This window comes from Alosa alosa, chromosome 23, assembly GCF_017589495.1.
Source record: "Alosa alosa isolate M-15738 ecotype Scorff River chromosome 23, AALO_Geno_1.1, whole genome shotgun sequence".
Taxonomy (NCBI): domain Eukaryota; kingdom Metazoa; phylum Chordata; class Actinopteri; order Clupeiformes; family Clupeidae; genus Alosa; species Alosa alosa.
The window spans coordinates 12,727,970-12,752,758 of NC_063211.1; the positions used below are offsets into that span (position 1 = coordinate 12,727,970).

At 44.8% G+C, this 24,789-nt stretch overlaps 1 protein-coding gene across 2 annotated transcripts; it reads right to left on the reverse strand.

Annotated features, from left to right (window-relative positions):
* Positions 1-59: 59 nt before the first annotated feature.
* Positions 60-24,141, reverse strand: ube2f (ubiquitin-conjugating enzyme E2F (putative)). 2 transcript variants are annotated; one of them, XM_048235200.1, is made up of 10 exons: positions 23,926-24,141; positions 21,118-21,252; positions 19,462-19,491; positions 19,046-19,111; positions 14,184-14,251; positions 12,801-12,871; positions 12,629-12,686; positions 4,962-4,994; positions 4,727-4,789; positions 60-1,436 (listed from the first exon to the last, which is right to left on the reverse strand). In XM_048235200.1, exons 2-10 carry the CDS (start codon positions 21,230-21,232, stop codon positions 1,386-1,388), a joined length of 555 nt encoding a protein of 184 aa, XP_048091157.1. In that variant the 5' UTR covers positions 21,233-21,252; positions 23,926-24,141; the 3' UTR covers positions 60-1,385. The 2 variants fall into 2 exon arrangements, with proteins under 2 accessions (XP_048091157.1, XP_048091156.1); XM_048235199.1 differs by lacking the exon at positions 60-1,436 and adding an exon at positions 2,950-4,644.
* Positions 24,142-24,789: the final 648 nt, after the last annotated feature.

Sequence of the window (24,789 nt, forward strand, 5' to 3'; positions counted from 1 at the left end):
AGAGTTGAGCATCCTCGATATGAGGCAATGAACACAAAGGGCCAAAAAGAAGTGCCTCCCATAGTATAATTCCTCTTTAATATATTTTACAAATGGATATACAACTCTAAGAAAAGAAGAGTTTAAATAATATCGTCAAGCCTCACTGGCTCTTCAGACGGTTTATGGTTGAGCACATTGAGAGCCCAGTGCATGCTACCACATCACACACATACATACACCAACACACCTTTCATACAGTCACTCCTGCAAAGTACATGACAGAGATACAAAAAAATACTAGCATACATCTACACACACAGCTGTATACATGCACACGCCTGTGAAGCTGAGCACATACTCGCGTACACACACACACACACGCACACACTTTTCACAGCCAATAAGATGCATATAACAGAGGAAGTGACATATTCCACATTCTGATTTGAGGAAGCTGAAACAGTCTCTTTTCTCGCATACAGAGGCACACTCAGTGAGACATTATGATACACACATCCACACTGTGTGCATTTTTTTTTTAAAGATGTGTTTAAATGACCTGTTGAACAGTCTCTCTTGTGTTGCACTGCATGACAAACCCGAGGGACTACAACTGCTGTCAGAGGCCTCCCATTTCCTGCAAAGAACCCGCCGCTGGTTGACTACCATAGGCCACATGGTGCAGAAGCCCCGCCTTCCACTCACATTGGCCAATCAGCTTCAGAGGGACCTTTGCGAATGATCCTGTGATTTGATATTCTTTGGCAAGCCAAAACAAGTAAAACAAGTGCATTCTGGGATTTGTTGGCTGTGGCATGCGGAGGTGCAGGTTTGTTTGGTTTGACCTAGGCTAAGTGTCCGTGGACATGAACAACACAAAGGCAGGCACTAGAACAGGGGGAGATGACATTGAAAAACAGTCTGTCGGCCATGTTTAGACACGATGACTGCCATGTTGTGTTCTTATTTTCTTTCCACATCCCTCCCGTTGGATATTCAGCAATCACACTTCAGGGCATTGCTCGGATTCACATATCCAGCTTGCTCATTGAATCACACACACACATACACACACACATGCAAGGACACACAAGTACAAACATACACACACTTGCACACACACACACATACAGACCCCACCCCAGGCTCATACAGTGCCCAGCTGGGATCCATAAGAGTCCACAGAGAAGTGCTAAAGCAGTATTTTTCTTTGTCGAAATGTGTTTTCTTTTCCCATTATATTTTCTTCCAATTGTCTTTTTAATGCTTTATGGGGGGTAGAGGGAGACTGGGGGTCGTCACTGGTGCCGTCTGGGTGAAAGCCAGGTGTTGTGCCCTGGGACGTGTGGGTTGGCATCGCACTGCATCATGTGGCAGAAAGAGGAAGAGGTCAGCGCCGCTCATCATCTCGCATAGTTCTTGATGAAGTCTTGAACTTTGTTTCTAAAATCCTCCTGCAGGAATAAAAACGATGTAAAGCATGAAGAAACAGAAAGGAAGCCAGACAGACAGGCAGAGAGGGAAAGAAAGAGAGAGAGAGCGAGAAAGAAAGAGAGAGAGGAAAGGTGTGTGAAGGACATACTCGTTGACACAGTCTGATCTGAGGATGTTTAATGTTTTATGCAAGTCAGCTGGAAGTCTGGCATCAGTGGGTTCATTCATATATGAAAAACTTCAGAACCACGTCCCGAGACGGGCATTAACATTTTAAGAAGCTATTTAAAACACACACGCACAGAGAGAGAGAGAGAGAGAGAGAGAGAGATGCGCACACACACTCTCACACACAAAACTCATGAGTGAAAACCGACACAGTCACGACATTAGAGAACAGTGTATGTGGGGCAGGCTGACAATCTGAAACAGGAGGAGGGGAAACTGAATAGACTATGATAAATATTCTATGGACTGTGGTTATGTGTCTTGCTCTCTCTCTCTCTCTCTCTCTCTCTCTGTGTTTGTTTGTGTGTGTGTGTGTGTGTGTGTGTCTGCAGACAGAAGAAGCGGTCCAGAAATGGGACGCAAGGGCTGGTGGCTTGTCACTTCCCATGGACTTGAGAAGTTGTTCCGCAACGATTAGTCATTTTTATCCTCATCCCCAAGCACAACATTCCCTCATACTCTCTCATATGCGCATATTCTCTCCCACTCATTCATATACAAAATAAACAAACAAACACACACACAGACACACACACACACACACAGACACACACAGACACACACAGACACACACAGACACACACAGACACACACAGACACAGACACACACACACAGACACACACACACAAAACCCCTTCATCCTCTTCACTCCCTCTCATACTCAATATCTCTGCTTCTCTTCCCTTTTTTTCTCTCACTCCCTCAGTCCTCGCTTGCTCTCACTGCCCCCACCAAACCTCCCCTTAGGTTGGAAAAAACTCATTAACATCTGTTACACTCCATAGAAGTTTCCATTTGTCTCATCTATCTGGGTGAACTTGCACTTTTAATAGCCGCGCTGCCATAATTCATATTACAACAGAGCACCAGGGCCGGGCTAGCCAACTCACCGTAGCATCCCAGGCCGGATTTAGCCCCTGAGCTCTTGGAATATGGAAATCCAATAAGACGGCCGGCTATTCGTTACGCTAATTGTTTTGAAACAATAAGCGGCAATAGCACTGGCTTTGGTAAAACCATCTTGGCACCGTCAAGGATTAGTATGATAAATTTGCCCCAGTGATGCAAAACAGTCCCGCAATTAAACAGGCGGCACGCTGTGCCAGGCGAATGACGGAGCGAGAGAAGAGGGCAATGGGTTTCCGCAGCAGGGTTTCGGGGAGGGGGGGGTAGGTGAAGTTGTTGATATTCATCAGGGTCTCGTTGTGGTGCGATTTCTTGTACCCTGCTTGTTCTCTCAGAGGAACAGCTAAGCAGAAACACGATCTCGGCCTGCTGACGCCATTACTCTGACCGCACCCCCCCCTCCCAACCTTTCTGGAGGTGTGCTGGGACCAATCTACATTTCCGTTCAGCGCTTTCTCTCTCTCTAATGGGCACGCACACACACACAGACTCAGGGCTTAAAGTGAAAAAACAATCCTGAGCCTGAAAAATGTTCAGCTGGGGATGTGTGTTGACACCACATTAACTAGTAGCCAACCATGTACATCTTGATCGAGATAATCTTTGTTTTCATTTTCTAACGCTCCTTAATTTCACAACATCATCAATGATTATCAGGCGAGTGACCGAAGCAGTGTACGCTCCGCTGCCTTTCAGTAGGCTACTTTCACGCTCCCTGCGACACTTTCAGCTGTCTGCTGGATGTCTTCTTCTCTTCTCTCTCTACAAGAACGTGCAGGCAATTCCCGCCCTACTCTGCTTGTGATTGGCTAAACGCATTTGTTAGGTTGAAAGCGAGAGCTTGCCATTGGTAGGTGAACTCAGAGCGGTATCTCGAACAATGAAAATGATGACCCTCATCTAAAATGATTTCCCGACTTTTTCTCCTGAGGAAATCTTCCTCACAGCCGCGACACACCGGAGATCCGGTACAGTGCAGGAATACTTTAAGCCCTGCACAGAAGATGTAAAATGCCCCCTGTCCAACAACAAATGAGCACAAGGACGTTGTTTTGCAGCACATGAATTCAACAGTCACACAAATAAGCGCTAAGCCTCACATCCTCAGGCCAAGCCCACATATGCAAACACATGTGCACACACACCATCAATACCTCTTGTTCTCAATGTTTTATCTCTCTCTCCCACGCACACACAAATACACATAACAGCAAGACACGCCATCATTCTACCTTTAATCTCAGACAGCTCTCGCGCTCACCCACACATACAAACACATTTGTGTGTGTGTGTGTGTGTGTGTGTGTGTGTGTGTGTGTGTGTGTGTTGTGTGAGTGTGTGTGTGTGTGGGGGGGGGTTACGAGGTCCAATTTGCCAGTCACCTTTCTAAGTGCGATGGAGTGAGACAAATTCAGGTCAGATCTCATCACACCAGAAAAAGACTGGCCTCACATCGCATCAGCCCCATCTGACACGGCTATGGGTGAGCCAGCGGCACAGTCATTCTCTCTCTCTCTCTCTCATACACATACACACACACAGGGCTACTTGAGTTTTTTAGAACAGCTGATAAACAATCATGCAGAGTTGGCAGACACACACACACACACACATAGAGAATCACAGTGGATTTTAGAGCATTACAATGCCTTCTGATGTCCCCCATCTGGTGAAGTGAGGGCACAGGGGATCGTGAGAGGGTATTAAAAGAGTTTTCAAAAACAGCCCATCTGGACCGACTCCTGTACCTGTCTGGAAAAATCACACACGCACACAAAAGCTTTTCTCCCTGGTTAAAAAACAAACACAGCAGCTTTCTCATCAATAACACTGGGCAAATGTCTGCTGTAACACACATACCCACAGCTTACTCAGAAGAAAGAACATGCAGGCTCTTATCACACAGCCAAATTCAGATGAAATACAAACACACCACTTTACAATAACACACACACACACACACACACACACACACACACACACACACACACACACTTCCCAAAAGGCACTTTATGTCTTTTTTCAGTAGTTTAACAAGGCCACAGCCAGCGCATATTCATTCCTGCACCGCTCGCTCCTGCTGCATGAGAGTCCTGTGGGACAGAGGCCTGTGTGTTGGTGGGGTGAAAGAGTGTGTGTGTGTGTGTGTTCCTTCCCAGTTCCAGGCTCTCCTACCTTATCCCGCAAGTGGTGCTCCGCAGCATCTATGTTCAACGGGTCGTCGAAATTCAGCAAATCCTGCCAATGCAAAACCATAGCAGATTCATCATTCATCAAAACAAGACCTACACGTTTCTACGTACGTACTGTAGGCATTTAGTGGGGAGGTTAGAGGGATGAGGGGTAAGGGAGTCGTTTAGGCATAACGGCAGCATTCAGACATTCATAAGGAGGAGAGGCTACTACTTACGGTAAACAACGAGTTCAGCCCCCACACGACATCCTGGGAAAGAACAAAGAGTTTGAGCACACGTGGACAACAGGACACATTCATACACAACCAACCCAAATAAACACACACACACGTGGACAACAGGACACATTCATACACAACCAACCCAAATAAACAAACGCACGCACACACACACACGTGGACAACAGGACACATTCATACACAACCAACCCAAATAAACACACACCCACACAACACACACGTGGACAACAGGACACATTCATACACAACCAACCCAAATAAACAAACGCACGCACACAACACACACGTGGACAACAGGACACATTCATACACAACCAACCCAAATAAACACACACACACCACGTGGACAACAGGACACATTCATACACAACCAACCCAAATAAACACACGCACGCACACAAACACAAACACACGTGGACAACAGGACACATTCATACACAACCAACCCAAATAAACACACGCACGACACAACAACACACACGTGGACAACAGGACACATTCATACACAACCAACCTAAATAAACAATATACGACGACACAACACAATAATGGACAACAGGACACATTCATACACAACCAACCCAAATAAAACACACACCCACACAACACACACACGGACAACAGGACACATTCATACACAACCAACCCAAATAAACAAACGCACGCACACAACACACACGTGGACAACAGGACACATTCATACACAACCAACCCAAATAAACAAACGCACGCACACAACACACACGTGGACAACAGGACACATTCATACACAACCAACCCAAATAAACACACACCCACACACACAACACACACACACACAACACACACGTGGACAACAGGACACATTCATACACAACCAACCCAAATAAACAAACGACACGCACACAACACACACGTGGACAACAGGACACATTCATACACAACCAACCCAAATAAACACACACACACGTGGACAACAGGACACATTCATACACAACCAACCCAAATAAACAAACGCACGCACACAACACACACGTGGACAACAGGACACATTCATACACAACCAACCCAAATAAACACACGCACGCACACAACACACACGTGGACAACAGGACACATTCATACACAACCAACCCAAATAAACAACGCACGCACACAACACACACCCACACACACACACAACAGGACACATTCATACACAACCAACCCAAATAAACAAACGCACGCACACAACACACGCACGCACACAACACACACGTGGACAACAGGACACATTCATACACAACCAACCCAAATAAACAAACGCACGCACACAACACACACGTGGACAACAGGACACATTCATACACAACCAACCCAAATAAACATACACACGACACTGCCAATACAAATAAACACAACACACGTGGACAACAGGACACATTCATACACAACCAACCCAAATAAACAAACGCAACGCACACAACACACACGTGGACAACAGGACACATTCATACACAACCAACCCAAATAAACAAACGCACGCACACAACACACACAAACACACACGTGGACAACAGGACACATTCATACACAACCAACCCAAATAAACAAACGCACGCACACAACACACACACGCACACAACACACACACACACACAACAGGACACATTCATACACAACCAACCCAAATAAACAAACGCACGCACACAACACACACACACACACACGTGGACAACAGGACACATTCATACACAACCAACCCAAATAAACACACACGCACACAACACACCCACACACAACAGGACACATTCATACACAACCAACCCAAATAAACCTGCACGACACACAACAATAATGCGTGGACAACAGGACACATTCATACACAACCAACCCAAATAAACCAGCGACAACAACACAACACACACGTGGACAACAGGACACATTCATACACAACCAACCCAAATAAACACACACACACGTGGACAACAGGACACATTCATACACAACCAACCCAAATAAACAAACCAGAAATAAAACACACGCGGGACAACAGGACACATTCATACACAACCAACCTAAATAAACACACGACGACACATTCATACACAACCAACCTAAATAAACATTCATACACAATCCAAAAATAAACAACGACACAACACAATAATGCGGACAACAGGACACATTCATACACAACCAACCCAAATAAACAAACGCACGCACACAACACACACGTGGACAACAGGACACATTCATACACAACCAACCTAAAATAAACAAACGACGACACAACAACCCAAATAAACACACAACACCCAAATAAACAAACAACAACCTAAATAAACAAACGACAACAACAACAACACACACGTGGACAACAGGACACATTCATACACAACCAACCCAAATAAACAAACGCACGCACACAACACACACGTGGACAACAGGACACATTCACACACAACAGGACACATTCATACACAACCAACCCAAATAAACAAACGCACGACACAACACAATAATGCGGACAACAGGACACATTCATACACAACCAACCCAAATAAACAAACGACGCGACACAAATACACACGTGGACAACAGGACACATTCATACACAACCAACCCAAATAAACAAACGCACGCACACAACACACACGTGGACAACAGGACACATTCATACACAACCAACCCAAATAAACAAACGCACGCACACAACACACACACGCACACAACACACACGTGGACAACAGGACACATTCATACACAACCAACCCAAATAAACAAACGCACGCACACAACACACACACACACACAACACACACGTGGACAACAGGACACATTCATACCTAAATAAACAAACCCAACGCGACAACAACGTGGACAACAGGACACATTCATACAACCAACTAAATAAAAAACAAAACGCATTAATAACACACAACACACAAATACGGACAACAGGACACATTCATACATAAACCAACCCAAATAAACAAACGCACGCACACAACACACACACGTGGACAACAGGACACATTCATACACAACCAACCCAAATAAACAAACGCACGCACACAACACACACAACACACACAACAGGACACATTCATACACAACCAACCCAAATAAACAAACGCACGCACACAACACACACACACGCACACAACACACACGTGGACAACAGGACACATTCATACACAACCAACCCAAATAAACAAACGCACGCACACAACACACACACACACAACAACAACAGGACACATTCATACACAACCAACCCAAATAAACAAACGCACGCACACAACACACACACAACACACACGTGGACAACAGGACACATTCATACACAACCAACCCAAATAAACAAACGCACGCACGGACACAACACACATACAACACAAACAAATAACAACACACACGCGGGACAACAGGACACATTCATACAACCAACCCAAATAAAACAAACGCGACGACGACAATAACACACACACGGACAACAGGACAACAGGACACATTCATACACAACCAAACCTAAATAAACAAACGACGACACAACACAACACACACGACACAAACACACACGTGGACAACAGGACACATTCATACACAACCAACCCAAATAAACAAACGCACGCACACAAAACACACACACGCACATAAAACACACCCACACAAAACACACGCACACACAAAACACACACACGCACAAAACACACGCACACACACACAAAACACACACACACACACACATAAAACACACACACACAAAACACACACACACACAAAACACACGCACACACAAAACACACGCACACACTCCAAGCGAAACAGGTCTCCTTTAGAACATGTGTGAAGAATGCGACTCCTCGCATGACCTTTGGTAGTGGCCTTCAGGCTATCCGTCTCAGTGCGCTCAGCCGTGAGTCCATCAAAGCCAGATCACTCAGCACAGTGCGTGCAGCTGTGGCTACCCACATGCTTACAGTAAACAAACACGCACGCACGTACGCCAGGTTTGGCTGAGGTACGGCGGTATCAATAACGACTGAATGATTTGGAAATAAATGCATGGAAATCGTCCTCCATCAACACTGCCGCCAGTTTTCCATGGGAGATTTCAAGCCCCCTCAATTGTCAATGAGCCGTTCAAAAAAAACAAACCCTGACGTCCAGAGACCTTGGAAGGCCATGAAATAGCCATTCTCCATCTGCCCCATACCATTCTTGCATGGTGGAAAGTGGGCGTAGCATCGGCAGGTGGCATTAGGAGCTGTACAGTAGCTGGCTGGCCTGCGACCGTATTTAACACACACACACGTTGGTCCCACTGGTATGCAGATCTGCTTAGCGCAGTGTTGTCCCAATTTTCTCTCTGGCAATCAGCCACGGTCATATCCCAATCAGCCCTTGTGTGCATAATTAGACAGTCGGCTAAGCATTCGACAGAGGCGCAGGGATATTGACTGGAAAGCTCGCTTTAAATCTGTGTGAATGCCTAAACCTGAACAAAATGAGGACTTTATTCAACCGGAACAGTGTAAACTTTGTAAAAAAAACAAAAAAACAAGCAAAAACCTAGCAAAAAACAAAACAAGCAATTCACTCTTCTTTATTATCAAACAACTAAGCAAATGTACACAATCAGCCATTCATTTTAATATGTTCAAATTTAGAGAAGGACCTCCTTTTTAAGCATCTTAATGAAGGATGCATGTGATGGAATAGGAATGTATCTGGAAGAACGTTTGGAAAGAGAATGGGAGTGTATTTCACAATGGATTAGTGAGTCAGGTTCAGATGGATGGATGGGTGTCTATCTCTCTCTGTATGTGTGTGTATGTGTGTGTGTGTGTGTGTGTGTGTGTGTGTGTGTGTGTGTGTGTGTGTGGTCACAGTGACAGTGAAGATAGAGGAGCGTGCCCTGGGGAAGTGACAGCCAACACCAGCGATCTGCTCGGCCAGAGAGAGCAGGAGGTAAGCACACAGGATGAGGAGAGAGAGAGAGGACAGAGAAAGAAAGAGGGAGAGAGAGCAGAGAGAGGGAGAGAGAGAGGACAGAGAGTGGGAGAGAGAGAGGGGGAGAGAGAGAGGGAGAGAGAGAGGACAGAGAGGGGGAGAGAGAGAGGGGAGAGAGAGGACAGAGAGGGAGAGAGAGAGAGAGAGGGAGAGAGGACAGAGAGGGGGGGAGAGAGAGAGGACAGAGAGAGAGATAGAAAAAAAAGGGGGGGGGGGTGATGACTGCTGCTCAACAAGGGCCTGACAGTGACAGGAGGACGTGCTGTCAGCTCACTGCAGGAGGGCTAAACCTGCGAGGACACCATAGCACTAACAGCTCACACACACACACTCACAGCATGCACTCACACACACACACACACACACACACACACACTCACAGCACGCACATGCACACACAGCACACAAACACCACTCACAAATACATAGATAATATACACACTTAACACAAACACAAACTCAGCCCTACAAACAGCTCAACAACGGTTGGCTGAAAGAGCCTGGTTACATGAGGCTACACAGCTGACAATGCACACACAGAGAGTTCCCTTTTACCCATCATCATATACACTAATATCCAACACACACACACACAGCTCCTAGCACAGGCACTAATACCGCACTACTTTCAACAGTCAGTGCTTAAACACACACACACACACAACGTTGCACTTAAGATCCAAGCACAAACAAAACACAGTTGTCACTTATCTAACACACACACACACACACTCATCACCACTTCAGTTTTCACTGCCCACGCATTCACACACACAAACAGACCACCACCTCAGTTTTCAGCACACAAACACACACACACACATCCAGCCACAGTAGGGGTGGGAGGGTTGAGAGAGAGAAGGAAGGAGAGAGAGAGACACACACACACACACACACACACACAATGAAGGAGAGCAAGAGAGAGGAAGAGAGAAAGATAAAGAGACAGACAGAAGTAGGAGAGAGAGAGAGAGAAAAAGACAGAGATAGAGAGAGAGGCCCGTCAGACAAGACACACAAACAGCAGGAGAAGGTGAGAGACTGCATTGTGTGCATGTGTGTGTGTGTGTGTGTGTGTGTGTGTGTGTATGTGTATTCGTGGGTGGTGAAAATAGAGCAGGTATTCTCCAAAAGAAAGTGATATGAATAATTGAGAAGGACAGAGAAAGAGAGAGAGAGAGAGAGAGAGAGAGAGAGAAAGAGAAAAAGAGCAAGAAAAAAAGGGGTGAGAAAGTTTAGAGGCGGAGCTATTAGCGTGATTCGCCTGCTGGCATTATAATGGCCTGGATCAGTGAGGGAGAACGACCAGGCATCCGCCGAAACGCCGAGGGGATTGAGAGCAATCGACGGGAGTGCCACACACTCGGCCAGTTCATTCTGCCCCATTCTCCCGTTTAGAGGCGGCGTAATTGACCTGTTAGCCTGTTGGGCTGCATCATCCGGAGCCATTAACCACGCCGGCGTCGGCAGCCACGAGCTCCTGAAAAAAGCCATCCCAGAGTGCAGTGCGTGAGGAAATGCACGGAGCTGAATGGAACGCTACGCTAACAGGAGCGAGGGATAGAGGGGATGGCAAGAGGAAGCCAGAGGAAAGAGATGGTAGGCACTGGAGAAAAAAATACATGAATAGTTCAGCTATTCAGTGTGTGTGTGTGTGTGTGGGGGGGGGACAATGGCAACATCACTGACAATAGAGAGAAATAGAGAGAGTAGAAGAGAGTAGAAAGTCAGACTGACAGACAGACAACCAGACAGAGACAGAATAGAGGGGGTAGAAAGAGAGATGAAAAGAGGGAGAAAAAAGAGAGAGATGGGGCAGAGGGTAAAGAGAGAGATGGGGTAGAAGAGAGAGAGAGAGAAAGAGAGATATGTTACAAAATGGGAAGATAGAGAGAGTGAGGAAGAGGGATATGTTAGAAAGGGGGAAGAGAGAGAGAGATAGAAGAGAGAGAGAGAGAGAGAGAGAGAGAGAGAGAGAGAGAGAGAGAGAGAGAGAGAGAGAGAGAGAGAGAAGAAGAAGAGAGGATGAGGCAGTGTGTCTTTTCTCTGGCACACTGAGCGATGATGGTACTGTGTACCAATTAAGGGGGCTGCAGGCAGAGAGAACGAGCCGGGGAGAACCGAGAGAGACGGCAAGAGAAGGAATAGAAAAAAAAAGAACGTGTGTATATGAGAGCAGAGAAGAAAGAGGGAGGGAGGAGAGAGAGAGAAGAGAGACGTATGTGTGCACCAGTGTGTGACAAAAGCGTGGGAGTTTGTGTGTGTGTGTGTGTGTGTGTGTGTGTGTGAGAGACTGTCTTACGAAGAGAGATGAAAAGATTCTGCAAGGAACGAACATGTTTATCAATGAATGAAAGAGGAAACAGAGTGAGAGTGTGTGTGTGTGTGTCAAAGATGTGTGCAGGTATTCTTCTGCAGCAGCTAAGTAAGCTGCAGATACACAGAAAGACAGCAAGAGCTCAGAGGGAAAGGGAGATCACTCAAACTCACTCTCTCTATCTCACACACACACACACACACACACACACACAGGTAGTAAATTTAGCCCATAGAATAAGAGTTTGAAGACAAGATTTTTCAGCCGATAGAAAGACTTTATTTTCTTGATAAAGTCTGAAGTTCAGAATAATAACACACACACACACAAACACACACACACGACTCACCTTTAACGTCCGTGTTGGTGCCCAGCCTGTGCCATCAATCGAGTGCTCTCGCAATAAACTGTGGGGGGAACAAAAGGCTTTCATTAGCGACTCCATTAAGCCTCTGATCATTAACGAGCAGCACTGGCAGTGCGACTAATTATGCCAACGACACGGCTCTGGGGGCAGTTACCTCAGGCAGATCTCCCCCGTCTCGGCGATGTTGGGGTGCCATATTCTGGTCAGGCATTTGACTTTTGGAGGCTGCAGAAAATAGAGAGAGGCAGGGGAGACAAATCAATTAAAGCAGAGGCGTCGATCCGTGAAAATGCATGCCGTGTGTGTGTGTGTGTGTGTGTGTGTGTGTGTCTGCCTGAAAGAGAGAGAGGGAGAGAGGCAGGGAGAGAGAAAGAGGGAGGGAGAGAGAGACAGAGAGAGAGAGAGAGAGACAGAGAGAGACAGAGAGAGAGAGAGACTGGCGTCATCATCTATGATGAGCCAATCTTGGCGTAACAGGTGTAATAACTAGGGACTCGTCTTAAAGGACTCTTACACTGGAGGTCAAACAGATTGACTTGGAGCTCCTGATCCATGAAAGAGAAGTCCCTCCCTCCCTCATTCACTCACCCATGGTTCAATAATAAAAAAAACATCTTAAATAGCATCCATTTAACCGTGCCTTTTCAACTGATCTCTTTTGATGGCACTCAAACGCAATAAGTGGGCGGAAAACGCTACACCCTATTGGCTGCGCGCTGACAGGAAATGGGATTACGAGGGTCAATTCTATGGCATTTATCGGAGAGACAATTAAAAGCGCGACCAAGTCAAATGAAGACAGACTGACGACGTGACAAAGCCCCTGTGCAGAACAGAAGACAGCTTGGGACTTCGTCTCCACTTCCTCTCCTCCTCCAGCTCATTGTTCCATGACGCACAGTGGAGCCAATTAACACATGATGGTTGAGGATGGAAATATAGAACGAAAAATCATTTTCTTATGCTTGATTAATGCATCAGCCTAATGTGCGGGGGACGATTTTTCCCAGAGATGGACCCAGGCACAAATATTGCTTTTTTTTTTTTTTTTTTTTTTTTTTTAAAGGACGATGACGGCCACTGGGTATGATGTGCAGCCCAAGAGAGCCTATACGTGGGGACTCAAGTCAAAGAACCCTAAAATATTTAAAAGTACTTAGCAAATGTAACAACTCCAGCACCCATCAAAGCCTCCAAATGGTTGGATGTCAAGACACAGGGAGAGAGCTAGAGGCGTCTGTCTGTACCTGCCTGGTGCCTTGGTATGTTCGACAAGAAACATCAGACTTTAATAGGCGCAACTCTGACTCTCATTTCCGATACTTAAATGAATTAACTACCACTATCGCATTTTCCAGGGCTTTACAGCAGCTTGACCCAAAAAGCCCTGCATGTTTTAATCCAATCGGACGATAATTTGGCAGTCTGTGAGCACAGAATGGCATAGAATTGGGTGTGGATCATTGTGTGTCTAATGAGAGATGGCAGAGAACTGGTTGTGATGAGAGCGTGTCTACCGAGAGATAGCCAAACTCACCACCATGTTGTAGGCGTCGGGGACGTCGATTTCAAACTGAAATTTTCCACTCTGATAGTAGCCTTCATCTGGGAAGAGAAGGAGATGCGCGGTTCAGTGGACAAGAACACACATTTGCACACACATTTGAATTCTATTTGAATCCACCAAACAAATTTCTTACAGAAAAGATGATCTCTCAAACCACCCACACACACGCCACCCACCCACACACACGCCACCCACCCACCCACCCACACACACACACACACACACACACGCACACAGCCACACCCCCCACACAGAGGATACAAGTTGCTGTTTACTGTTTGCTGTGTCCTACTTGCCAATATTCAAATCAAGATGTCCACATTCAGAGATTCATTATGGCATATAACACTCTCATTGTGCCAGACAACTTTCAGAATCATTTCTGAATCATGTTCAACATTACTTTGAACAAACACCATTACGTTTTTTGGTACTGTCAGTCCTAAGTTATTTCACTGTACACCACAGCCTGGTGCAGGGCATCAATCAGAGGGGTTAAATAATCCATAAGAACAGCAACAACAACAAACTGTACATTTCCAATGCTGCTCAGGCAGAACTGGGGCCGTGGTCTTGATTTATTTGCTACAACAAGTTCTTCTGGCAGAAGTCACAGAATTTCTCCACGACCGCCTCCCTCCCTCCTTCCTTCCCTCCCTCCAACTTGCTCGGCTCCCTGCCTGCCACATACATTGTTAAGATGGTCGAGGGGGGTATTGTTGGAAAGAAAAATCTATGGGGCTGGGGAGCATCGTCAGGAGCAGTTGGGGTTTTCTGGGCAACTCAAAGAAATAGATGTGGGGAGAAAACCCTGAAGTATTTATACACACGTACAGCGTGCCTTTGAAAAATTAATTCCTCCATCTGTTACACACTCTTGTGCCACTGTACAGAAGGGGAAAAGAAAAGGCAGAGGCAGGCGCATGCACACACACACACACATACGCACACACACACACACCACCAAAATCATATGCTGCCTTTATAAGTCAGCATCACACATTTCCCCCCCAGAAATGTCTCTAAATAAATCTGGCTGCCAAAGACCCGTCTTCACATGCTGGCAGACGGACTGTCACCAACTCTATGTTCAATCCGCATCCTCATTTGAGCTGCCAATTCAGACAGGCTAACTCGCACCGCCATCACAAGAACGATTCGACCCAATTTTTAACAAACCTCCAATTGATAAGAACAAATGAATAAATAATTCAAAGCAAAGGCGGGGGATCCACTGAGCTTTTAGAAGTGAGGGAGCATCTGAGCACCAAGTACACACACACACACACACACACACAACTTGTTGTCAGGGAGAAGGAACTCCAGAGGGGTCCCTCCGGTTTCAGTGGCCGCTAATGTGCTGAGGCCGGCATTTTTTTCTGCCGCAGCCACCACCAGACACACGCCCGCCGGATATTTGCTTCTGTGTCAGAGTCGGCTAGCAGAGCAAGTGACGGTTTTTGGCAGCTCGTGCATCGGGAAAAAAAGTTTAAAGCAAGAATAAGAAGACACAAAATTGGACTCTTAGGGGCTCTCCGGCTCATCTCTCAGCAGAGAGGAAGCTTAAAAGGTAGTACAAGCCTTCAAAAGGAGGTGATTTGTCAAAGCAGTATAAGAGGTCTTCGGCTACCTGCTTCATAGCAATTTTGAGGAGTGGATCGCTTAGTGGCACAAAGAACCATCAATTCGTCACCGATCAATTCGCCCCGATGGCCTTGCATGGAAGAACTGCTCAGTACACTTTTTCAGGAGTCTATTCCGATGAAACCACGGTGAAGGTGGGATGATATTCAGAAGTGTATGCCAAATTGCCAATAATAAATTGAGACTGATTAGCTTGATGATGAAGTCAGATGATAATTTACGACTATTCAGTAATTTACCTGCTTTGATTGGATGCTTTACCTTGTTGAATACAGAGTTTAGCACAAAATCACACTCTGTGAAATTAAGGAGAGCAGAGAGTGTGTATGTGTGAGTGTATGTGCTCTCAAACACGAACTGACTGCCCGCGCTCAGAGCATCAGCTGGGATCAGCCTCCGGTGCGGTGGTCAGAGACTGCAGGCTCTCTACCTCCCTCCATCTCCATCTCTCTCTCTCTCTCTCTCTCGTCAGCTCTGAGTCACAGGGCAAGAACGGGAGGCCAGGCAGAAAAGTGGGCCTGGACTAAGGGGGCCGAACAGGACACACGCACGCGTGTGAGAGAGGGTGTGTGTGTGAGAGAAAGGGAGAGCGTGTGTGTATGTGTGAGATGGAAAATTACAGAGTCCTGGAGCATCGAACCATTCAGACAGGTGCGTGCATTTGATGAACCAGAGGCCAGGGGTTAGACAGACTGACGTCGCCGAAGCTTCGCGGAGCCATTTTGGCCGTCTTCAGAGAGGCGCCTTAAATGAGAAATTGATTTCTCGTGCTCACCAGAATCTCCTGCCGCTTCTCTCCCACTTCCCCCGTGAGAATGAGAGTGGCTCAGGAGAGCTCAGACACAAGGAGATGAGGATCAACCCCGGGGTGAGCTTTCCAGCCTCTCCACTCTCAACACAAGCAAAGGAGGAAGGGAGAATGAAGGGAGAGAAAGACAAAAAGAGGAGGGAGGAGGGAGGGAGGGAGACAGTGGGAAGGAGAGAGCGAGGAAGAGAAAGAGAAAGAGAGAGAGAAAGAGACAGAGAGAAAGAAGCAGAGAAGAGAGAGAAAGAAAAAAGAGGAGGGAGGAGGGAGTGTGAAAGACAGACGGAAGGAGAGAGCGAGGAAGAGTGAAAAAGCGAGAGAAAGAAAGAGACAGAGAGAGAGAAGCTGATTGTCATCCAGGCTTTTGACTCTGTATAATCCTCCTCCTCTGTGATGCCTTTTCAAAAGGGCTTCCCTGGTGTGAGTGTCCTTGTGTGTCCATGTGTTTGCGTGTTAAAGGGAGGTAGCTGTTCTACTTACATACTTGACTGCCAAATCTGGACCCTGACCAGTCACTGCCGCAGCCAATTTCACTCATTAATTGTACACAAATTAGTGCCAGGTCAAAACATGCGCTAATTAGCAGAGTCAGACAAGTCAGATGGTTTCACACAAATCTTTGACACACACAAATCCTTTTTTAACGCTATCTATGATGAGCATGAGTATAGGCCTATGTAAACAGACACCCACCCACACATACGTATATGCATATATGGGCTTTTTCTTTACATGTGTGACAGGAGTTGCATAGTTGATGTGTCACACACAAGACACATTAAATCAGGCCGCTCACATCCTGAACATCGCCCCCCCGGCTGTCACGTTCTGTCCTGGAGGTGCGCCCCCCGTGTCTCCTCAATAAATCATGGCTGCCGTCACCTGGCACTTGTAATATGAATACTTGATTCGTACGAGGGCGGAAGCCCGAGCGTGGGACGTGTTTGTTCAGTCCGTGCTTGCGTCGGGCTCTGTTTGAAAGTCTGTGTCTTCATCGCGTTTAGTCTCCACTCCCCACTAACCCGTACCCTTGAAAAACTCATTCCCCTGGGCAAGGGACTGTGAAAAATTCATTGGGGCAGGTTCACACATTTAATTACAGCAAGACTGTGTACCCACAATTTGGATGCACCGTTGCCAAGAGAATGGTTCCTAACTGCTAAGAGTATACACCAGTGAAGAGCACGATGCTAAAGAAATGTTATTCACACACTATGTGGAATCATTCTGTCATGCAACAACACTTGCATATTCTCTAATGCAAAAACTCACTCACAGTTTATTGGTTATAAATAAATAAAAAGTTTGGAGGAAATACAATTCTACTGAATGTAAATACCATGGGGTGGAGGAAATATGGAGTGTTATAATTTAAGCAAAACATTGCTAAGGCACTTTGCACTGTGGGTCTGCATTCAGAGTGACCCCAAGTAAATACTGCAATCAACAAAGCAGCAGATCTGGGTCTAAAATTAACTGCAGAGCAAGAGAGCCGCTTATTGAATTACTCCGTATAAAAACTCGTTTCTGTTTCCAGATGTTTTCTAATGTTGAGAAGTGTTCAGCAATCATTTTGTGCAAAGAACTCATAGCCATTTCCTCTCATTAGGAAAGCATCCTGTATATGTGGGACTTGCTGGAGCTAGTGGTAAATTGGGTTTATAGTCTCACAGAACATCACAAAGGCAACACATTGATGAAAATTCTCTCATTCCTAAGCCTCTGTCTGAGGCAGAGGCCATGAGATTAATGACATAATGCTAATAACAAGGGCCCTAATGTACTTTGTCATGCTTTTCAAAAACAAACAAGTAAACAGAGACAAGGCTTTCATGACAGCCACGACAATTATGGCTTCAATCAGACGAAACCCAACACCATACAGTACACTATCTTTTCAAGTAACCAGCTGTACCATATGAGGTGTTAAAGGTATAGTATGCAGGTTCATGTATTTTTGGCGACTGCAGAGCTCCCCCTAGAGTCATGATATATTTATATTTTACTCTGCCATTGTAAATAGCCTACTTCTTATGGTTTCTTCCCCCTGTACACAATGAAAATGCTTTTGTTGTGTAGGTGAAGGATTAACAACAGGCAAAAACTGACAACTGATAGAGTTATATCTACTGACAAGGTGATGTTTCCTGAATCTCGCGAGATGTCTTCGGGCCGCTATTCTTGAAGTTGCATGGCTGGTTCTATCGTTAGCAACTTTCTACGGCTGAGCTGTATGGCTATGCTTGGCTGAACGATTCCCCTATTACAAGTTCGGTTACCATCAAATTGCCTTTGTATAGGCTATATTAAGATGAAAATCTAGCCTAGTGTACCTTTAACATCTACAAGAGAGGTAGGGATGGTCCTTTACTGACAGACTCACCTGGACTTATAGCCAGCTGAAAGTGGTGCAACTTGTTCACATCTGGAAATGTGACTTTGCAGGTGCCTGAGAAGCACACAAAAAACAGGAAAAAAATGGAAACATTAACTATTGCTATTACTACCACAACAACTACTAATCTTAATAATAAAGGTAACCACACCAACAACAAAACAATACATGGATTACATACTTTATACATGCATACATGCTTAAAATGACTGCCTATAATGATAATGAATCCTCTCATTAAATTTTCTTCATTATTATTTTATGGGTTATGTTTTTATTTCTTCATTGAGACTTCAAGGTATTATAGTTATGGAAATAACAGAGCAGATTGCCAGTGTTTTCCGGATGAAGAGGTGACCTTCTGTGTGCTGGCAAATGTGGAGGGAAAAGGTAAGCACACTCACTGGGAAGATTGGCTTCCAATTCTGCAACCTCTGCAAACAGGAGGGGGAGAGAGAAAGCGAGGGAGGAAGGGAGGGAGGGAATGAGGGAGGGGAAGAAAAAGGGAAAAAAGGAAAGGCAGTGTAATTAGACACTGTATGACCTTTTCAGGCCAAATACAAAAAAAAATGCTGATAGTGAAGTATTGCTGCGCTCTCCACTCTCAGGGACACTGGGGTCCGTCAGTCCACAGTGGACTTCCATCCCTCTACACCTGACCGACTCCTGTCTGAGGAGGAATTCCTCCAGTGGAATACCTGTCCATCAACCCTGCCCGCCTTTATCCTCTGTGCCGTCGAAAACTAGGCCAGACCGGAGATTAGACCGTCTTTGGGGTCCTTCTGAGCAGTTATAGCTACTCCATTCATCATTGCTGGCCCACAAGGCAATGGCATCCGGTCTGACTTGACTGTTTCTCTGCGCAAGTTATATTTAGGCTGGACCCCTGCCACACAGGCTCGTCCCACAAGTTTCAAGGCCTTAGGTGTCAAGCATGCCGATGTTGGCATGCAGAGGAATGTCCGCTAGCAACCTAGCTAGCGAGCAAGTGGATTGTGTGTCTGATTCAAAAAATGTCCTCCGTTGGTTCTTTTAACTGACAAGCAGAGGAACGGGACTCAGAGTTGTCTGTCTAAACACGCCTGCATGAGATAGAGTTCTAAAGCTTGCCATGGGAGGGGATAGGCTCCCTTTCAAAAAAAATGTTCTAGCCCCTTCTAGTCTAATTTATGAGATGGGGAAGAAAAGATGAGCTCAATGACTAACAGCTGACATTTAGTTTATTTTGCTTGCCAGTCCTCAGGCTGACAGTTCTTCTCTCTGATGCCAAAGACAAAAAGTAAACAAGTTGATGCAAGAAGCTCATAAGCTTGAGGCAATGCCTGAGGAAAGCGCTGGTGTCTAACTAATCACCAGCTTCCGGAGGCTTCTTCCAAGCATTGTACCAGGTGTCAAGGAAAACAGGACAAGGGATGAATGTGGATATACATTACAAGGCATAACCATCCAGAAAAAATTTAACAAAATAAAATCGTAAAAAGTCAAAACCATAGTTTTGCATGCATCTTTTTTGGTCCGTCAAATACCAAAATTCTGCAATAGGAAACCTGGTTCGCTGACACTACAAAAAAGGCACAAAATCTAATATATAAATGTTTTTGACAGACAAAAGTTGGTCGGTGAGCAAACATGACTGTCATCATGTGTGATGTCGTATATTTAACATTTTATTTATTTGTATTTGAATGTATTTATCACAATTTGCATGACTTAGTATATAAAGGCCTCAAGCACCACACAAAACAAGTTTCATATGTAACCTCACATCAGGGCTGCAGAATTTGGGGAAAATATCTAATCAAATTTGAAATTTGTGTCTTTTCAACAGCCTACATAAGGACACACCTATTGTCAATCTTCAATTCAAGTTAATTCATGTTGTTATTCATGTTGTAATTCACTTATTGATCTATAAGTGAAATTAAATTGAAATTGATTACAAATCGATTTGTGCACCCCCACCTCGCATTCTAATTTTTCAGGGATGTGCTAACTCAAGCCTGACGGCCACAGAGAGAACTTATCCCCTGTATAGACTTCGGAAGAAATGGGGGGGGTACCTTTGATTAGCAGGCGATCTCGGACGGACACGCGGTGGCTGGAGTCCGAGGGGCCCCCGGGGGCCCGACCGGCCCGCACATCATCCCTCTTCAGCTTGCTCGCCAACGTCAGCATGGCCGGACCCTCTCGCTCACCTGTGCAAGCAGAGAAAGATCAACTCTTTCTACACATCAGGTGTGGCTCAATGTTGTGAGAGCAAAATCTAACAAAGCAAAACACACTCCATCAAATTAATGCAAAGTTGGCTATATCTCTTGCAAGAGTAGCATAAATGCATCTACAATTGATTTTATATATCTCTCTTTTCAACAGCCTACATAAGTAAGCCTATCTTCAATTCAAGTTAATTCATGATGCTATGGTTACTTATGTATAGTTTGTAAGTAAATAGACATTTATTAAAACAAAACAAGTTAAACAGAGTGCCTTTGTGTTTGTGTTTTAGCTTTTGATTTAGAACTCAAACTCTTCCAGAGAATCTAATCAATTTCTCTGTGGGTGAATATTATTGAACTGGCCCTAATTGGCTTGGAGTTTGGCTTTATTTGGAGTGTGGATCGGAGGATAATTTCTCATTCTGGAGTCTGTAACATATTTTGACATAAAAATAAAGAGAATATTCTGCATATTTGCTAAAGTAGACAACAGCTGAATAGAGCCTTGTGTTCCTAGTGAGGTTGCCAATTTTTTTTAAAAGTATCCTAAATAAGGCTCGATTTATTTAGAAAATTCCATGTGGCCTATGCCATAATTGTCCAAGAAGAGTTGAAACACCCTGACACTTTACTGCAGAAGTTATAACTGAAAGACTACCTGAATGCAGTGCCTGGCCATCTAAGGGGCAAATGTTCTACGGTGTCACAACATACATATTACTGAGGTAAATCACCCCTTATTTACAGAGCCCAAAGGAGAGGAAAAGTGGCCCTCTGTTGCCTAGGGGTATGACATTTGGAAGGAGGAATGTTCAACAACTGCCTTCTTCAAACCTCTTCCTGGGGAAGCCTAGCAAAACAAGTAAACTACTCCTGGTCATTATCGACTCAGCTACACCTGACAACACCTTCTCTACAACAATCCACCTGACAAGAACAATTTAAATATTTCTCATTGGCTAAACTAGGTATGTTTTTTTTTTACCCACTGCACACCGCGCTTGACAGGCTCGAAGCACCAGACTAAGCCCCACATGAGCACTGCTGAGCTCCATCAACTGTGGTGGGACAGGCATAAATCCACATGGAGTCCACAGGCAAAGTCACATACCATCACAGACACTCTGCACATAGCGCCCAAGTGACCCCAACACTCATAAGCACACAGCACTACTTATGAAAGAGCCTTCCACTCGACTGCGACTCCAGGCTGCCTGTGATGAGAAGGAGGGCAACACTGTCTGTGTGGGACTGTTCTGGGACAGAGGAGTCAATGAGGCCTGGCAGCACATCAGAACCCATCAGCCTCCTGAGCTGAGCACAGCCCCCACAATGACACTCCCAGTCAGAAGCACTAGAGGGAGACATCCAGACGACAGATACGTATTAAGCACATCAGAAGTTAGGGGCATAGAGGGAATGCACAAATCCAACACTTCAAGCATATGTGTCTCTCTCCCTTTTCAATGCTTTAGAACCAATGGCGGAAAATACAGGAAGTGATATGAGTGGAGGCGTTTAGAAGTGCTGGGCATTGCTTAATGCAAAGTAGCCTGATTTGTACGAATCAATGAATCTGTTGCTCCAGGAAGAAAACAGCCCTGGTATACAAGGGCACACATACAGGCAAAGCTCCAAGAAATTTTGTATTCATGGTCAAGTTCAGCCAGAGACCAAATTCTGATGGCTACAACACAGACAAAGCAGATGCAACGATAACAAGACTTTGCACACTTAAACAATCTGTTTTCAACAACATTCCAGACACAGTTTCAGGGTTACATACTTTATACAGTCCTACATATAAAAGCCTTTACACAAAGTACAACTGGAAAAGGTGAGCATCCAAAATAGAGATGAAGTGTCTGGGATAACACATCTTGCCATATCTTTACTTTAAATCTGAAGTAACATCTTCCTTGTATCCGCAAGTATACTTGGCCGAGAAACCTGATTTACATCTCAATATGACAAACTAAAAACCTATTATCCAATGCATTTTTCGTTGGAAAACAGTACAGCTCACATTCAGTAACAGGGTCTAAAGAGTGTCGTCTGAGGGAAAACTTAAATAAAAACAAAGTTGTCAACCACGGTGGACCGTGATCTAGCTTGTATTTCATTGGAAAGAGAGCACGTCCTCTAAATGGTCAAAGAAGAATATACCCTTTAATTAAATAATCGATTAATGGATAGTAATTCCCAGATTAACCGGTCTACATTTGCGAAATCGCACAACCAGCTAACGTTTGTTTTTGTTAGAGAGGCTAGCTGGTCTTCACAGGGTTGTTGTACTCGTTTCAGTTGCAAACCAAAGGTGTTCCCCTAGCAGTTCTGACAGTTTTTCGCTCAAGCAACTTATGATGTGGTATTGAAAGTCTAGCTATTTTTGACTCCTAGACCCAACGGATTCACAAGTTATCCAAGAGGGAAGCCGACTAGCTAGCTATCAACTCACTACACTGACAAGTTCTTAAGTGTTCATATCAACCCCTAAACGCATTATCTATGGCCGAGTAAGAATGTTCATAACATACGAATTGCAGTCGTACACAGATGAACGGCAATGACAATGGCGAGTATCCAAAAATGTTTCGGAACTGTGCCAATGTCCTAACATTATTTCGTGAGCTAATGTTAGCAATACTGTACCTGCTGCGGTTTTGTCGGAGAGAAAGAAAGTGCTCCAAATTACACCATAATCAATATTCAAAAGATAAAGCTACGAGTTCGTCTCGCAATTTAATAATTTAACCGGCAATCCAATGCAGTAAACTGGGAAATAACAAAGAGATAATGGTTGGGATTAACTTAGATGAACACCTCCGGTAGACCGATGTCAAAGGCGGAAGTGCTAATATAATTGTGTTAGAGAAATACTTCCGACTCGCTACAACCACGCAGCGTTATAGTTCCGCTTCACTGCTATCACTTCATTTGTATCGCACGTGCTTGTAGCATTTTATTTATTTATTTATTTTGTACAAACTGACAAATGGATCAGAGACTTGCAACTGTATCAATCAAGTAGACTATTAGTCTTTTCACTTCAGACTCGTTTATGTGTTAAGCAAAGTTGCTTCACTTAAGGGAAGAGGAGAAATAGACTTCTCCGCATAGTCTGTCTGCCTCTTCACCACCTCTGTGGTTTCTGTGGATTTGAAATGTTAATTTTTGGAGAGTGGTTGGACTGTCTTTAGAGGTCATTGAACATGAAGAAAATGATGTCTCCATTTTTTTTACCTGTTTCAACCCTATTTTTTAAAAATTGTATATTTCACTGTAATTAACACCATACATTTTGCATAATTCACTGGCTATGTTGAATAAAGTTCACAAAACTGTATGATTGTAGGTTAAACAATTAGAGATAAGATCAATAACCAATTAGTTTCACCAAATACACATACTCGATTGCTGAAAGATAGAGAAAACATAACAGAATCACAGATGAGACCTCAAACAACATTTAATTAATTAATTAGACTGCTCTCCCCTTCCTGGATAATGTTTTGC

Coding starts and splice junctions, on each gene's coding strand:
- ube2f (XM_048235199.1), bottom strand. CDS start 21,232: ATGCTGACGTTGGCGAGCAAGCTGAAGAGGGATGATGTGCGGGCCGGT. Junction 19,492..21,117: donor AGATCGCCTGCTAATCAAAG/GTACCCCCCCCA, acceptor TCCTGTTTGCAG/AGGTTGCAGAATTGGAAGCC. Junction 12,872..14,183: donor CCGACGCCTACAACATGGTG/GTGAGTTTGGCT, acceptor TATTTTCTGCAG/CCTCCAAAAGTCAAATGCCT.